Source organism: Anabrus simplex, chromosome 1, assembly GCF_040414725.1.
Source record: "Anabrus simplex isolate iqAnaSimp1 chromosome 1, ASM4041472v1, whole genome shotgun sequence".
In the NCBI taxonomy this organism is placed as follows: domain Eukaryota; kingdom Metazoa; phylum Arthropoda; class Insecta; order Orthoptera; family Tettigoniidae; genus Anabrus; species Anabrus simplex.
Genome location: NC_090265.1, coordinates 631,727,160 through 631,745,810, shown reverse-complemented (window position 1 = coordinate 631,745,810; position 18,651 = coordinate 631,727,160). Strand labels below are relative to the sequence as shown.

General features: G+C 39.4%; 1 protein-coding gene across 2 annotated transcripts in view; it reads left to right on the top strand.

Moving 5' to 3' along the window:
• The window catches only part of LOC136857229 (protein painting of fourth), a 232,450-nt gene that overhangs the window by 59,900 nt on the left and 153,899 nt on the right, over nt 1-18,651 (top strand). For both annotated transcript variants that reach the window (XM_067135710.2, XM_067135709.2), the window contains exon 4: nt 10,100-10,338. In XM_067135710.2, coding sequence (XP_066991811.2) covers nt 10,100-10,338 — 239 coding nt within the window. The remainder of the gene's footprint in view (nt 1-10,099; nt 10,339-18,651) is intronic.

The window sequence follows — 18,651 nt, the reverse complement described above, 5'->3', positions numbered from 1 at the left end:
TAAATCCTTAATGGCTGGCAAACACGCATTACTTAATTGATAGTCAGTGTCCCTGTTGAAATTGTTAGGATTTCTACGTATTTCCACAGCTTCCCGTATAATCCTGGACCTGTGGTAGTCTGGTGTGGGTAAGAGCTCGAGCATTTTGGAACATGACATCATGACCCGACGATAGAGCGTGCTCAGGTATTGCTTTTTTGTCTGGCTGGTTGAGATGAATATTTCGTTCATGTCCCTTGATACGAGGATCAATGGACCGGCATGTTTGGCCAATGTATACCTTGCCGCAAGTACGAGGAATTTTGTATACCCCAGGATGTACAAGTGGGGACAATTTGCCCTTAGGTTACCCAGACTCTGAGCAGTTTTAGTGATGGTGTCAAACACGGTTCCGTTTTTATATTGTGTTTGCGGAGGACCTTTGGCAATTCGATCTGTGGTGTTGTTAATGTAAGGCAGGTAGGCAGTTCCCTTCAGTTCTTCCTTCTGTCAGCTTTCCTGGTTGTTTCTCTGGGATGAAGGGCTCTATGAATCTGCAAATTGCTGTAACTATTACCTTTGAACATGACTTTGAGTGTGTTCGTCTCCACCTGGATGTTTGATGGCTCACAAATTCGTCTTGCCCTCTTGGTGAGTGTCGTGAGAATGCCTGGGTTTTGTGCTGGATGGTGGTGAGAATCTGCATGAAGATAGCGATTTGTGTGGGTAGGCTTACGATAGGTGGTATGTCGTAAGGAGCTGTTCGTTTTCTTTCTTACTAGAACATCCAAGAAAGGAAGGCATCCGTCAGACTCTCATCTCCATAGTGAATTACATTGAAGGATGTTGCTGATTTAGGGGGTTTAGAAATAGATGAAGTTTCTCAGGTCCTTCTGTGCAAACGACAAATGTATCATCAACATACCTCCACCAAATCATAGGTTTGACGGGCGTTGAAGCAATAGCCCCGTCCTCAAAATGCTCCATAAGGAAATTAGCCACTACAGGCGAAAGTGGACTTCCCATGGCCACTCCATCTGTCTGTTCGTAAAAAATCCCAATGCGCTTAATAGAACGAAGTGAAGATTGACTTACAAAACAGCGGATTCTGCTCCAAAGTGGCACAACCATTAACATGATCAGAATTGTCTTTTATATTGCTTCATGACATATTTTGAATAGAATGTCACTTGAAACCAGTTTTAATAATTCTACAGTCTGAACTTTTGTCCAAGGAGAACATAGAACAGGAATAATGATGACAAACAGTTTCTGGAGGTGTTATCTTATTTTCATTGGATTATTTGCTTTACTTTTCAGAAACAGGTCAGGCAACATTTGTTATGCAATAATAATGTGTACTGACATACAGAACCATAGTTCTATTCAAGCATTAATATTGGCACAGTTAGGAATTGGAAGGCAGCTGAGGAATGGCTAACGGTCATGGTATCACTGGTTGCTGTTGGTCATGTAGGAGTAGCCAAGGTTGATGAACCTCTGTTTAGACAATGTAGAAGAAGTCCCGCCCATTACTTCTTTGCCCCACTAGCCCCGATAACAGTTCATACTTAGCTTTCGCTCAGGTTTACTCTCAGATGCAAACTTTCAGACACCGAACGAGTTGGTCGTGCAATTAGTATCACACAGCTGTGAGCTTGCATTCAGGAGATAGTGGGTTCGAACCCCACTGTCGGCAGCCCTGAAGATGGTTTTCCATGGTTTCCTATTTTCACACTAAAAAAGTGCTTGGCTGTACCTTAATTAAGGCCACGGCTGTATCCTTCCCACTCCTAGCCCTCTCCTATTCCATTGTCACCATAAGACTTATCTGTGTCGGAGTGACGTAAAGCAAATGGTATTTAAAAAAAACTTTCAAAGTACTTCTAACAGTCATTTTGCATTGGGTTGCAAAGTCCCCTGTAGATATTAAATTACTGTTTTAACCCATTCAGTTCACAGTAAATTGCTACGTTGTTGACTGTGGAATCAGATTTAATTTGCCTGCCCATAATTTGAGCATACCTATCACACACAAACATTCATAAAATAAAAACTAATGCAGATAATTCACTCAAATTTTGCATTTCTGCCATTGAAGGTTATGACGCCCATTCTTCATTCCTTGAGTGACTGCTGGCTGTGGTTCAAATGTTTCATTTGAAATAATTTCAAAAATAGCGCATTCATGTACTCTAAAAACATAATCGTCATCTAAAGCAGGGCCATCCAAACAGCACTCTGGCCGCGCTCCAAGCCAGTGCTCCGAGCGCTTTGGGGGAATATAGTTTCAATAGTGGTGGGAGGAGCTTGGCTGGCTGAGCGAGCAGCAGATCCATCAGTTGCTAGGCTATTCAAATGCGCTTTATTGACAAGAGTGTAACTAAATCAGTTTCGCAGCTGTCATAAAAATGAAATGAAATGGCGTATGGCTTTTAGTGCTGGGAGTGTCCGAGAACAAGTTCGGCTCGCCAGATGCAGGTCTTTCGAATTTACGCCTGTAGGTGACCTCCATGTCATGATGAAAATGAAATGATGATTAAGATGACACATACACCCAGCCCCCCTGCCGGCGAAATTAACCAATTATGGTTAAAATTCTTGACCCTGCCGGGAATCGAACCCGGGACCCCTATGACCAAAGGCCAGCACACTAACCATTTAGCCATGGAGCCAGACGCAGCTGTCGTGACTGAACATCATACAAAAAAAAAAAAAAAAAAAAAAAAAAAAAAAAAAAAAAATGAAGTGGTGAAGCAGCAGCCTTTAAAGCAGAATGGGAAATTTCATTTTTCTGTACAGCTTATAAAGGGCATGCCAAATGTTTGGTGTGGCACGGAGATTTAGTGTGTTTAAAATAAACACAATTTGGAACGGCACTGAACCACAGGGATGATTATGGTGATTTGACAGACGCCAGTCGCCAATCGAAGTTGGAAGAATTGAAAGAAAATTTCAAGCAGCACTATTCTATATGTATTATTTTTTTAATTTTAAAATGAGTGTTTACAAACAGGAATGAAGAAATATTTGTATTAGCCTGTCTGAAGAGCATTAAAATTGCGACTTGCCGATTTTTTTTTTTTTTTTGACAGAAGAGTGAGGAGAGTGAGGTTGGTGGACCCGTTTTACGAGCAAGCTACAAATGTTCGCTGCGAATTTCCAAAGCTGTGGAACCATTCATGGAAGGGAATTTAATCAAGGAGTGCCTAATGGAAGCGGCGGCATGTATTTGTCCTGTGGAGCTAGTTAAGAAATTTGACAAAATCTCTCTTTCTCTTCAAACTATGGCTCGCAGAATAGACAATATGGCCGTTGACATAGAACAGCAATTAATGGAGAAGGCAGCAAATTTTGTATCATTTTCCCTCACCCTCGACGAATCAAACGGCATTGCAGACACAGCTCAGCTCGTTGTTTTCATTTGAGGGGTGGATGACGATCTTCGGGTCACCGACTATTTCCCAGACTAGGTAGCTCTCAAAGACACCACTACCGGTTTTGAAATTTTCTAAGCTGCGGAGAGTGTTTTTGAGTCAGTGGGATTAAAATGGGAGCGATTGACGAGTGTAACGATGGATGGAGCTCCTGCTTTACGTGGTCTACACACATGGTTCCTCAGCTATGTAAAATTAATAAATGGCTGAAAGTGGTAGTACCCTAATGGCTGTGATCCATTGCTTGATACACCAGGAGGCAATCTGTGCAAAAATTGCCAAGCTTAAAGATGTAACGGGAACAGTTGTGCAAATGGTAAATTTTCTTCGCTCCCATGGACTCGCGCACCGTCAATTCAAAGAGTTCTTGGATGAAATTGAAGCGGTGTATCCGGATATCCCATACCATACAGAAGTAAGGTGGCTGAGCAAGGCGAAGGTGCTTCATCGTGTTTTTTTTTTTTTTTGCTTGCGGAACGCAATAGATACATTTTGTGACATGAAAGGGCGGCCCGAAGTTCTTTTGCGTAATCCTAAGTGGGTGGCAGACTTGGCTTTTTTAAGTGACATTACTACCCATCTGAATACTTTGAATACTTCGCTTTAGGGCGAAAAGCACAATATCTGCGATTTGGTGGAAAGAATTCAAGCGTTCGAAAGAAAATTGATTTTGTGGGAAAACTGGGTAGATGCGTGCAAGGAACACAGGACCTTTTTTTATAGCTTGAAGCAGTGAAAGAAGATGTCGACTTTGATGAGTACTTGCAGGTAATCCGCCAATTAGAAGAAGAGTTTGAAAAGAGATTTTCAGAATTATCAGAACTCCAAGCGGTGTTAGATGTATTTGTTCGACCATTTTCTCGTAGAGCAGACAGTGCTTGTCGTAGGACAGGTATCCTAATTAGGATAAAACCTTCAATACTCTTATTTTGAGTTTTACGATGAGCCGAAGGTATTATGTTATTATATTTATGTTTCGTGTCCATGGACGTATAACGTGCATATGCTTAACCTGGTTAACATAGCAACGGACGTACGGACACACAGACTTCCAATATGGCGTCAAGGAACAGCACCATTAGATCTCTGATGTAAAACATGTATAAATTCTATGTAGATTGTTTTAGAGAGCGATTGTTTTTTTTTGTATTCTATGAGAGGCACTGAATGTCTTCTTCATCTGACAGGATAAGTTCGTAGCGATAATAAAGTTGTTTTTTAGAAATACGTAAAAGTGTTCTCGTGTGATATTTTTATTGCGTAAAATAGAAAATCGCATATAGAGAACGACAAATTGGCGACCGTGACAGGACTTTCGAAGTTTAACGATGAAGATTGATCAAATGACCGTCGTGATTTTACGAAAGGCGCTGATATCCCGAGGATTACCGACGGATGGGAGCAAGTCGGAACTACAAGAGAGACTACGCCGGGATCTGATAGAAAATGAGGAAGACCCAGGTAGTTTCGATTTTGAAGTTGTCTCGGAGAAGGAAGCCAACGACCGGGTAGGCATGATGCTTACGCAATTAACTACTTTGATTGGGATACAATCTGAAAAACTCGAAAGGAAAATCGAGGCCCAGGCTCGGGAGATAAAAGGCCGAATCGATTCCTTGGTAAGAAATCTGAAAGAGGATATTTCCAAAATTAATGACCAAAACAACAGCGTAGAATTAGATGTACCGGTAGATAAAGTAGTAAGTGATATGAACACCTTGGAAAACGAAGTCAAGGAGAAGAAAGACGAAGAGAAAACCATTTCAGAGGCTAACAATGCAAAAAATCAAGATTTTGATGCTCATTCTGCAACTGAAGAAGATCAACGAAAGAAACCTGCGTATGATCTGTCCTGTCCTCATTGCTTAATACAATGTGACACAGTACAGGAGTACAAAATGCACCTCTATTCACCTAAACACATAAATGCCATGAGGAAACAATCATTATTACATAAGCAGACCTTGCAGCGAATGCGTATGAATCAACGTCAAAAGCACCGCAAGCTAGAGGAAACTGAAGAGTTCCGGCATACACTGTCTGATAGAACGAAGTTCTGTGCCATTTGTAAGCTCAATTACAAGCAACCCAAATCAACACACACGACTTCTGAGGATCATGAGAATATGGTGAAATTCTTGAATCCATATTGCCGGGTGTGTAAACAAAGATTCAATACACTAATGTCTTACGAACATCATCTGTGTTCCTTAGATCACATCAAGTTCAAGGCTCTCTTGGCCGACAAATCCAAGAGTGACGATGAAGAGAGTGGTGGAAAAGATGACGAAAAGGAGCTCAACCTTGTCAACTTTATGATTCTTGATTCAGTAGGTTCTGTTGGTAGTAAGGAAGGAAAAAGCGGAGGAGATGGAAAAGCTGAAAAGAAAGCCGGGGGAGAAGAAGAGAATGAAATAGTACCCAAATCTAAAGACAAAACTGAAACCATAGGTGCTGAATATGCCCGGATGGTGGGGGTGTATTACTATGATTGGTGTCGTACCTACTTGTCATTGTATGAAGAACAAGAGAGTGTTCTAACCATCCATTATCACTCAAGGGCACGCTTACGGCGATATGTACGTTCACAATGAAGTATTTATTTATTTTCCACCTAGTCGATACAATGATTGCCTAAGGCAATTTTTATTGGTCAAAAGTGGTACATGTTTCGTATATTATCAACATCTTCAGCCACATAACACAGTTTAGATGAAAAATATAAAATTGACAAAGTAATGCTTTAGAGGAAGTGTCCTTGAAATTAACATAAGATTGACAAGATTAAAACAAACAAATAACTCAAGAGAAAATATATAAATTATTTCTACAATAGAAAGCAGTCGTCAAGGAAACACTTGTACAATATTCCATAGAGAAATTGTCCTAATAAATATTCTTTTCTTAATAATCCATGAAAAAAGATCAATTTATAAATTAAAAATTATACATTTTATAAGTAATTATCTAAATGAAGAAATCCTGATATCACAGTGCGGCTCTTATTATTAATGTAGATGAAAATATAACTAATTCCTAGTTGTCAAATCTTATTAAGCCTGCTTTCCTTTGGAACAGTAACTCCTGTCATTCTTTCACAGTTTTGCGCCGGGTGTAATATTGATGATGCGTTCTTCCTTGTTCTTGCACCTGAGGAGGAGGAGGAGGAGCGGGGGATATGCGTTATCGTGAAGATAGATTTCTTAGAAAAGAGGCTGAGAGACTTCATCAGAAAAAGTTGTCAAGAAAGATTCTGAAAAAGAAGCAAGGTCCTGAAAGGCATCTGGAGAGAAGGATCAATCAGATAGTAAAACAGCAGAAAATAAGAAAAAAAGTGAGAAGGATGGTGAGAAATGCCCAGAAGATACAACAGGTGAATCTTCCAAGAAAAAGAAAAAAGACGACTGAAATGGCAGTGAGGTTTCTCAAGGAGAAGATGTTATCTCGACCCCTACAGGATAGCGGAGGGACCGGAGAGTGGGCACTCTCTAGGGGGTCCCGGAGGAGAACGGACTTCGGAGAGGATCAACATACACTGATACCTGTTCTGGAGGATGGAATAGCTGAAGACATAGATAACAAGACGACTAGTTGTAATTTGGGACCTGGAGAAGAGAAGGTCCGGAATCAGTATTGAAGGTTTTAGGGGGGGATAATTGTCGTAGGACAGGTATCCTAATTAGGATAAAACCTTCAATACTCTTATTTTGAGTTTTACGATGAGCCGAAAGTATTATGTTATTATATTTATGTTTCGTGTCCATGGACGTATAACGTGCATATGCTTAACCTGGTTAACATAGCAACGGACGTACGGACACACAGACTTCCAATATGGCGTCAAGGAACAGCACCATTAGATCTCTGATGTAAAACATGTATAAATTCTATGTAGATTGTTTTAGAGAGCGATTGTTTTTTTTTGTATTCTATGAGAGGCACTGAATGTCTTCTTCATCTGACAGGATAAGTTCGTAGCGATAATAAAGTTGTTTTTTAGAAATACGTAAAAGTGTTCTCGTGTGATATTTTTATTGCGTAAAATAGAAAATCGCATATAGAGAACGACATGCTTCACAATTAAGAGTTGATTGAACTGCAGTGCAATGTTAGGTTTTAAAGACCGCTTTCTAATGTCACGAATTTTAGAAGAATTTTAAACAGCGGCTTTCCGCAAGAAGAATACCCCCATTTGTATCAATGGGCATGTAAAGTTATGTCAATGTTCAGGTGAACGTACATTTGTGTTTCTTTTCGGTTCTTAAGCTTACCAAAAGTAGCATCGTGCAGCGATGAGCGATAGAAACTTTTGCAATTGTTTAAGAATAGCTGTGTCCAGAAATAGTGTACCCAATTGGGAGAAGATTATTTGCTCCAAAACTAAAAGCTCATAAAAACGACTGAGCAAAAGTCGCTCAAGGTCTGTACTATCTGTTCATATTTGTAAAATTTTATTGAATTTTCCTCTCAGATATGTTCTAATTTCAGTTTTGAATAAATCACATTATTCTTTACTTAACACTTGATTTCGTTTCCTGCATATTCCATAATCGGAGTACCTTTCGATTTATATATGCGGTATATTTGTGATGGCAAAATAGCCCTATCAATATGACTTCAACAAAACCACAAAAGCCGTCAGCTGCAGGTCTGTAGTACGTATCTAGTAAGCGTGGTCCGAACATCGTCCGTCTGTCCCAGGTCTCCTTGCTGCCACACTGTAGTGGTGGTAGGGGAAGAAGTGCTAGCCTGACTGCCCAGTGCTCCTTAAGCGCGGGCGCGCTCTCGGGGTGCAGTGACTTCGATGGTCCTGATCTAAAGCAATGTCTACAAGCGCTTTCATTCTCTCATCGACATTACCTCGAAACCGGTTCTGTTGCAAAATGAATACTGAATACCGTTGAAAATAAACTGTTATTCAACAATTCCATTGTCACACAAAAATACAGACAGCATTGTTTACCAACAGCACATGCCTCTATTTCCCTACAGTGTGTATTGTTAGAAATTATATTCCAAAGGGAATCTAATATACGAAGATAAGCGAGGCACTGCGTCATAGCGAGCTGAGTTCGACATTTGATTCACGCGACAAAACACTGCCTGCGACAACAGCTCGTCATATGATGCAAATGAGTTAAGGAAATAATTTTATGATGTTCAGTAACGATATAGAAACCAAGGAAAGTAGTGAAGTTAATATATACAGTAATTGATTGGCAATATGGAATGAAACAGAGGAGGGAGTGCAAAATAATCTGAATGCATGATGATTATGGAATTAAATTGAAACCATTATAAACAGTAGCATTGAAAATCAATAGAATGCAACATAAAAATACAGGACCACCAAGTTGAAGTAGTACACCAATTCAGATATTTAGGAAGCGTAATGGCTAGTAATAATAGAGCTGAGATAGAAATAACAGAGTAACCAAAGACTCTTAACTTTTACAGTATCGTTAGACATCTACTATGGATGAGAAGGTCCCACAAAGAACAAAAATGATCCTGTACAAGTCGTATTTCATTCCCATCCTTACATATTCTCTGGAAACCTGCACACTAACATCAAAGGATTGTAGTAGGATTCAAGCCTGTGAAATGAAATTTCTTAGAATTGCCCTCCAAAAGACACGACTTGATCACGTGAAAAATGATGAGATCCCATCTAACCTAGGTCAAAATGAATTGAAGGAGGAAAGACTTAGGTCATCTAGACTTAAATGGTTTGGGCATGTTAAATGAATGTATAGCATAATGTTACCATGTGCTTATTTGGAAAAGAGAATAGCAGGTAGAAGACCTGCTGGGAAGACCAAGAAGAAGATGGATGGACCAACTGAAGGAAGACTTGAAGAGAAGTCAATGGAATTGGGAATCTTTCATGGACAACGAAATCTTTTTGAATAGGCAACTTTGGAAGACGCTTGTTTTCAAAGACCCTACCTGGCTCGCTGGAAGGGCAAATCGATGATGATGATGATGAGTAATTGATAAACAAAGTTGATCTGTACATCTGTACAATCCAGAAAATACGAGAGCATTCTTACACTACATATGGAGGTCTACAAATACTACCTTTTCACCGTACCTTTTTAACCCTACGAAACAGGCAGAAGGCAATATTAGAAGATCTAGGAAGTGACCATCGGGTGGTGGTTCTGTCTTGTTAAAGCTTTCTGTTAGTTAACAGATAAAACTTAGAGTAACTGTAACAGCATAAAATGTAGAATTTAAAAAATCTTAAGAACAAGTGGTAACTTGAAACAAATACCTTCAGTAAAGAAAAAACTCCACACAATGTGTTGTGCACAGACAGCTGTACCGCATCTTAGTTTTTATTTTAAATTTCCCTCATGGTCATTTGAGTTGAGATACAAGAACTTACTGTAAAAATTTGCTTGCAAGGCTATCACTATGGTCATGAGGATATCTCAAAATCCATAGCAGTGATCACAGCAAAGTTTTTAGTTTATCATCATCATCCTAAACCATCTCCAGTTTCCCGGGTGTAGTATATGAGCCGCCTCCATCTCATCCTGTCCTTGTACCATTCTTCCTTCACAAACTCCACTCCTGTATTTATCTTAAATGCAATGCTTAGTTGTATCTTTTTTGTTACACACAGGATGTAGAAATACTTTCAATTATTTGTCATCTTTTTTTGTTTCCTTTTACAGGAAGAATCGTACACAAAAACCAAAGTGAAACGAAGGCCTATGTCACAAAGTTATCCATCTCGACCATGGAATAAGGAAGATGCTGAAAGGGCGTTGGCAGTGGAATCCGCTCATATGAAAGGGTTAAGAAATCAGAGTTTAATTATCCGCTTTCCAGATCCAGAATTGAGTAAGGATATGGTCAAAACTTTCCATCCGGGCATTGAAAATGTTCATTTTCAAGTACCCAGTGGTCCAAGGTAAGGAATGCAATTTAATTACATTTCATGTTCTCCTTTTCCAGAAGAGATTATAGTTGTATATTTAAGTAAATACTTAATCATATTGAGATATTACCGAACTCATTAGCTGCAGTCACGTAAGTGCAGCCAGTATCCAGCATTTGGGAGATAGTGGGTTCAAACCCCACTGTCGGCAGCCCTGAAGATGGTTTTCCGTGGTTTCCCCATTTTAACACCAGGCAAATGCTGGGGCTGTACCTTAATTAAGGCCACAGCCACTTTCTTCCCACTCCTAGGCCCCTCCTGTCCCACCGTCGCCATTAGACCTATCTGTGTCGGTGCAACGTAAAACACATTGTAAAAAAAAAAAAAAAAAAAAAAAAATGAGATGATATTATTATATTCTGTTTGCAGTGAAACATCGTTAATGCATTCTTCATTAACATGTTTTCCTGCTTAGCACGTAGTAAATTCGAAGTCCCGATTCTCATGGTAGTAAATCTATATAAAAATACTTCACTTATCCTGTCACAAATTTTTGCTCTTACTACTTAGTACGATCACATTTTTCCTAGCCCTGAGAATGTTATTTGTCATCCCTTGTGAAAGGAACATGATTTCCAACTCAGGTAAGAGCTGTTGCCACAGTTGTGTGATTATGGAGAAAAGCCTTAAATTCCTGAATAACACAGTGAACCTCTAGCTTGTACAGTGAAACCTTGGATTGTGAGCATAATTTGTTCCGGCAATATGCTTGTAATCCAAAGCGCTCGTATATCAAAGCAGGTTTTCCCATAAGAAAAAATTGAAACCCAGATGATCCGTCCACAACACAAAAATATTTATTCGCATATAATTTCTAAATCAAAATATAACGTAAAACAAATTAAAGTGCACTTTTCCTTACAATAGAATCATTGCTGGTGTGAGGGAGACGAGAGATGACATGAGAAGAGTTACTGTGTAGCACGAATTTCACTAATGGAATCACTGCTATCTGTTTGTTCACTGGAATTCTTTTCTTTTCGTGCAACTTTAACAAGAAAACTGTCCGATGATTGTTGCTTTTGCCTCTTTTTGAGGATTTCACGAAAATGTGACATTGCATTGTCATTGAACTGATTCATTGCTTGTACTGCTACAGCCTTATTTGGGTGGTGTTTTTCTACAATTTTTTTTACCGTTTCCCACAGTTTTCACTTCTTCCGAATCTCAGCTGAAGTGAGAGATTCCATTGACTTTTCCTCCTCCATTTCCGCGGACGAGATCTCCTCCATAACCTGCTCCTGTTGTTCGGAATGCAGGTCCATCAGGTCGTTGGTGGTCAGTTCCTGGCTATTTTCTTCCACCAGCTCTTGAATGTCCACGTATTCACCTCCAGCCCTATAGTCTTCCCTAAGGACACAATTTCATCGACATTCGGCGGCTCATTGTCACCAACAATCCCTTCAAAGTCACGTCCAAGAACACCGTCAGGCCTCAGCTTTCCCCAAGCGGAAGTGAGAGTTCCCTTGGTGACTCCATCCCAGGCTTTATCGGTGATCTTCAGGCAGTTCACGATGGGGAAATGATTTCTCCCAAACTCTCGGAGGGTAAGGTTTGTTCCTTTGGTCACTTCGAAGCATCGCTGAAATAGTGCTTTGGTGTATAGCTTCTTGAAGTTCGAAATGACTTGCTGATCTATAGGCCAGAGTAGTGGAGTAGTGTTGGGAGGAAGGAACTTAACCTTAACGAATTTGAATTTCTTCAGTAAGTCGGCCTCAAGGCCTGGAGGATAAGCAGGAGCATCGTCCAGCAAGACTTTGAGCGGCATATTATTTTCTGAAAGTTATTTCTTCACTACAGGACCAAAGACCTCGTTCATCCATTCAAGAAAGGCCTAGGGGAGGGGAAAACGTAGATACACGTGATGCTCGTATTGCGGAACCTCTCTTGCTTATCAAGTTACAATTTATTTAAAATGTTTGCTCGTCTTGCAAAACACTCGTACACCAAGTTACTCGCATTCCGAGGTTTCACTGTATTTCTTATTCCATTCAGAAGTTAGAAATTTTTGTTCAGTAATGCAGTGAGGTGTAGCGAATATTTGTCGCATGATGATGTGGTAGCCTGTATCTGGATTAGGAACATAATCGTGTGAAATTGACTAGTGTGGTGCATATTTATCTTGTGATAGCCTAGTTAAGGATACTGAAAAAGTCGTGAAATTCCTTACTAATGAAGACAGAATTAAAATCTGTCAGAAAGTGGACTGGCATCTGCGTCTTTAAGCGTGCTGAGGCCGCGAACGTTGAACTCGCACCTTCAAGTTTCGACTCGATCACTTGAGTTGGTCAAAATGCCAGCCAGAGTCATTCCTGCCGGTTGCACAGAGTCATGTGTAACCTCCAATTTATTGTCTTAAGTGTGTGACCAGAAAATAATGTTTAATAACCCACTGCTCTGAAATAAAAGGCTTCTACTAACATTTTGCTAGAGGGTTGTGATCGGCAATAATACTTTGATATTTTTATTGGCCCACGTGCACTTTTCCATATTTGTTACAAATGAAACAAACCCCATGGCACTACAGCCTTTGAAGGGACTTGGTCTATCAAGCGACTGCTGCTCAGCCCGAAGGCCTGCAGATTACGAGGTGTCGTGTGGTCAGCATGACGATTCCTCTCGGCCGTTATTATTGGCTTTCTAGACCGGGGCCGCTGTCTCACCGTCAGATAGCTCCTCAATTCTAATCACGTAGGCTGAGTGGACCTCGAACCAGCCCTCAGGTCCAGGTAAAAATCCCTGACCTGGCCGGGAATCGAACCTGGGGCCTCCGGGTAAGAAGCAGGCATGCTACCCCTATACCTTGTGGCCGGCTTTCATGTTTGTTGTTTGGTGTTTTTCACACCTTTCAGAGCACTTGTTATTTATAAGCCCCAGTAGAAAAGTTGTTCATATTTTTTCTCTCGTATTTTTCACACCTTTTAATACTTTCCTCTCATCTTCAGAAATGGTAGATGTGGTTTTCACTGTACCCACGAATACACGTCGTAAAATGTCACAAAAAATCGTATGTAGTGTTTCCTTATACCTGTTGGATAGTTTTTATTCGTATATCCACTTGTACATTTTCTCACTTAACACGTACTTTTTTATTGTCCCCTGCAGAAATGTATTAATAAGGTTTTACTGTGTATCACTCAATATGGCATACCTATGACATTTGATCTCTTTTTCAACTGTTGGAATTTGAGCAAGGCAAATTGATACAATTGTTTGAGATCAGAGGTTGAGTGTGGATGAAAATCTTTAAATACATGCCGCCGCCCCCACCACCACCACCACCACCACCACCACCACCACCACCACCACCACCACCACCACCACCACCACCTTCTTTCTCTATCCAATCACCATAGTTCCTCCTCAAATGTATTCCATTCTAGGTCTATTCTAATTATTCTATTCTTGATCGTTTTCAACCACCATAGTCTGAGTCTCCCTCTCCATTGTGTCGTAAAGCTTTTTTCCACTCCAATTCCCTTCCTGATGTCTTCATTTCTTACTCTGTCCTTTCTTGAATTTTCTATCATACTTCTTAAAAAATTCATTTCACTGGCCTGGATTATATTCTCCTGTCTTTATGGCAGTGTCCAAGTCTCCACTGCATATGTCAGCATTGGGCAGTAATACATCTTATACATCACCTCTTTACTCTTCATTGGCACTTCCTTCCTCCACACCAGGTTTCTCACACTGTGTTGGAATGTATTTCCCTGTTGAATCCTTTCACTGATATCTTTGTCCAGCCCTGCATCCTGGATCATTTTGCTTTCCAAGTAGTTGAAGCTCTCCACAATTTTAAGGTTTTGTCCCTTTATTTTTTTGTAAGTCCTTTCCTTCCCTTTCTGCTCAAGTCAGCACCATAGACTCTTTTCCATAATTTTCAATAATCTCACTCAACATGTCAAGTTGCCCTTGTTCTTCCTCTCTGTTTGCCCCTCACAGTTCAATATCATCTGCAAAGAGCATTATCTTCAGCTCCCTATCCCCATATTTTACCTTTATCTCGTTCACAGTTTTATCCATAACCATTATGAATAACAGTGGCGACAGCATACTTCCTTGTCATTATCCAGTTTCATTCCAAAACTACTCTCCCCTCCCCACACGTGTCTGGACACTGCTGCAACAATTTTTGTACACTGCTTTGCATGTATTCTATCATTTGTTTTCCAAATCCTTACCGTTGCATTACTTTCCGTAACTTTGCTCTGGGTACAATACAGCAAAACCTCCATGTATCGTTTTTCAAGGGGAAGAGGGAAAATGATGATGGATGCGCAGAAACGATAAATTCAGGTGATGTAAAAAGTAGGGGGAAAGCAAAATAATAAAATATGGCTACTGTATTTGGATATTTTTCATTGTGTACTACTACTACTACTACTACTACTACTACTACTACTACTACTACTACTACTACTACTACTAGAATCAGTCACCATAGTTCCAATAGTAATATCATGTACTGGTGTTATTCCAAAAAGCTTACACAGCTCTCTGGCCGCATTAAACCTGCATCATCACACATACGTTGAACTACAGAAAGCGACCCTCCTGAGCACCTGCCACATTGTGCGAAAGTTCCTGGGAACGACTTTTCCTCTGACTTACGCCAAACAGCATGAAGTTCCAGGCCGCAGTTCTAGTAATACTGAAGAACAGATTCCCAAAACGGGGAGATAAGAAGTTGTTTGAAGTTGTTTGCATTTATTGTATAAATGTATATACTGTAATTATTTCTGTTGTAAATATTTGTAGATGTATGTTCCTATAGTTTCATAATCAAGAGGGTGACTCCTTGCTTAGGCCGAGTCAGCCCATTATGTTACCGGCATAAGCCGAGCTGTCCTAAATTGATATAAACTAATAATAATAATAATAATAATAATAATAATAATAATAATAATAATAATAATAATAATAATATAACAACAACAATAATAATGGTATGTAGCCTCTGCAGCTGGGTGCAGGTCTTTTGTGATAGGTGATCTACGCTGTTATGAAAATGCGGTCCTACCTAAGACGAATCCTAATATGTAAGTTGGCGCACACACAGCCCCCGAACTGTCGGAATTAGCCAAGGAAAGTTAAAATCCCCGACGTGATCGAGACCCCTTGAACTGAAGGCCAACATGCGCTAACCATTTAGCCATGGAGCCAAACATGCTCATACTATATATACACAACGGTATCAAAATATTGCAACCATGATATACGCGATAAAAGTAAGAAGCGTGTTTTTTTGCTGTTTCGTTTCACTTTTCTTTACACCTCATAATAACTGAAAACCTATAAGGTCAGTTCTCTTATTGCAAATTATGTATAAATGGATATTATGGCAAAAACCTCATAGACCCTTTGCAAACTATAGGTTAGGGATCCTACACGGCATGGCTCGGATGATGTTGCAGATATTAGACATTCAACATGGCGCGTCTCGGATGATGTCACAGATATTAGACATTCAACATGGCGCGTCTCAGATGATGTCACAGAGGGCTATGCGAGGCTACCAACTTAGTTTTAATACCAGGCTAGTGAAAAGATTATTCTTCTGGCTTGGTTAGGTCCAGCTTGTAACACAACAATTGGACAGGGGACAGCAAAGTGGTCAACAGGCCTTTAGCATCCCACACTCTCCACAAGGCACGATGCGATTAACAACCGTGTGACTACTTTAATATACCCGGCGCATGCCATGACTATTTCAAACTGCATTATTTTCTCATTTTCAATGAAGGTGGCTGCCCTAGCCAGCCAATAGCAAAACAGAAAATTGTGGAAAAATTGGAGTTTTACAGTTCCTCTGTTTTAATTCTTGCAAATAAAAATATTTCTAGGGGTCGGTTAGTGGGTCGAGGAGAAGTGATTGCACCAAGAGGCTCATAGTGAGGTTGGGCGTGAATAAATTGCACACAGCAATCCAACCTACAAGATCGTTGCTCAAGACTAGCAACTCCGAATTGTTTGTACATTCTCGCGTAACAGGTTGCCACTATTATATGCTGGAGTATTGAGCTGTCTCTTTAAATTTAAAAAACTTTTGCATATATTGTTCTTATTTTTTTTGACGACCGATGCGATAAAATTGTAGTTCGAGGAACGATTGATGCGGAAAAATTTAATATTGGTTTATATGGAACATTTTTGGGACCAAATACATTGAACGATGAATACGGAAAAACAACAGTTCCGGGAACAATGCATTGAGGTTCTGCTGTATTGTAAGCATTGTTGGACACGTTAGCATGTGGACGGATTTTCCGAGCAGTTACTGTATTTCCTTGTGTTTTAGATGTCCATTATTTGGACAAAACATATAGTAATACTTGATGTAAGGTAATAATTTTGTCTTAATTGCCTATATGATGTATTGAATTGGTGGATCTTTTACATTTGCATTTATACATGTTTAGTGACGTCAATACGGAACCAAAATGAAATTTTGAATATGTAATTTGTCACCCGACCAGGAAATAAACGCGCAGTAAATGACGCACATTTCAATGTAGCTCTCTCGCTAACCCCATTGGAATGGGGTTCCTTTCAGAAATATGTCATTCAGAAGTTAGAAATTGTTATAAAGCAAGCTACCTTAGATAAGAAACTAGCGAACATCAGACAGTCTAAATATGATCATAGACCCAAGATTTTCGACAATAAAAAGTTTCCACATGACGCTAATACCGATCACGTATTTCATCTGTTATTAAAAGACCTTACAGATATTGTTCTGAGCAGACGACCTTTCTTAAGAGACTTTTAGAAGCACAGTGCCGATCTACTCTTCAGGAATTTGATCCGTAGTTTATGTGCATATTTGATCGGCGACTTCTTCATAATTTTTGGATCTATTGACGGGCAGTACTAGTCCCTAAAATTATATAGTGCCTCATAAACTGCAATTGAACTCTTCAAGAATTTGCTCCGTACTACTTTTGGATACGTATTTGATTCTGGACTACTTCCCATACAGTGCTCTCTAACGCTTATGACTTACTAACGTTCTTGATCCATGACTTCTTCATGATTGACATGCAGTGCTGATCCTTAAAATTTTACAGTGCCTTATAAACTGCAACTGATAAATACGTATTTTGATTTTATACTTTAGACTTTTTTCATAACATTGTGTTATAGTGCTTCATAAATTGCATCTGACAAGTATCATCTAAACTTCATATTTTTATCTGTGCATCTTATTTGTGATTGACTATAATTCAACGCACAGAACTCCCTAAAGATTTTAGTGCTTCACTAACAGTAACCTACAGAATTCTTTATACTTCACAGTTTATTTATCTGTGCATTGTTTTACACTTATTTGTGATCGGCTGATGACAAAAAATACTGGTCGGAAGCGGTACCATAATTAAATAGGAATGTAAACTTACATTTCCTATTTTAATAGTATTGAAAAGTTGAACCACTTTATACTTTCTTTTAACTTATTGGTGAACTCGCTTCAATATGGAACAATATGAAATTCTTATCTCTTAATATTCTAGGTTACGCGGTAGGTTACATATTCTAGGTAACTTAGGTTAGGTTTGTTCTGTTTTGATTTTAGGTTAGGGAGAGAAGAAATAATATGAACCTTTTTTATTTAAATATCGGTTGGTTTGTTGATAGAATACTTAAAAGGACATGGATATTATAAGGAGTTGTAACTATGGAGCTTTTACTTTCATGCAGGAAATAGACACGGTTTTTCTTATATGTTGCAATTCAAGAGCCGATCCACCATTTCCACCTATCACAAAAGATATAATTTCTTAGGGAGTTCAATACGCTATAAAATGCAACACATTTTTTTCCCAAAAGCAGGTTTGTTTTATCGAGGATTCAAATACACCATGTTATTCTGCAATCATTCTGCATTATAGACGCCATTTTGAAGGCTAGTAATAGTGCTGCCACGTATTGAAAATTAATGACTCTACGAGATGAAGCAGGAATATTCAAAGTTGTCTCAAACAAAATTCCAATTTTTCAAAACCAAAATTGGCTGAGAAATAAAATGTGTTGCGTTATATATTGAATGCCCTTCGTAAATAACATGATACCTTTGTAAATTTTATTTATAGAAAAATTCAAGAGAATATATTTTTCAACATAATCTCTATTTAATGCTGCGGCCTTATGCCACCATAATGTGAGAGCCTGTATGCCTGCATGGTACCACTCGACTGGTCAATGTTGGAACAAACGTCGTGCTGTATCGATAACTTCCCCATCATCCACGTAGTGCATCTTTCATTGGGCCAAACAGATGGAAGT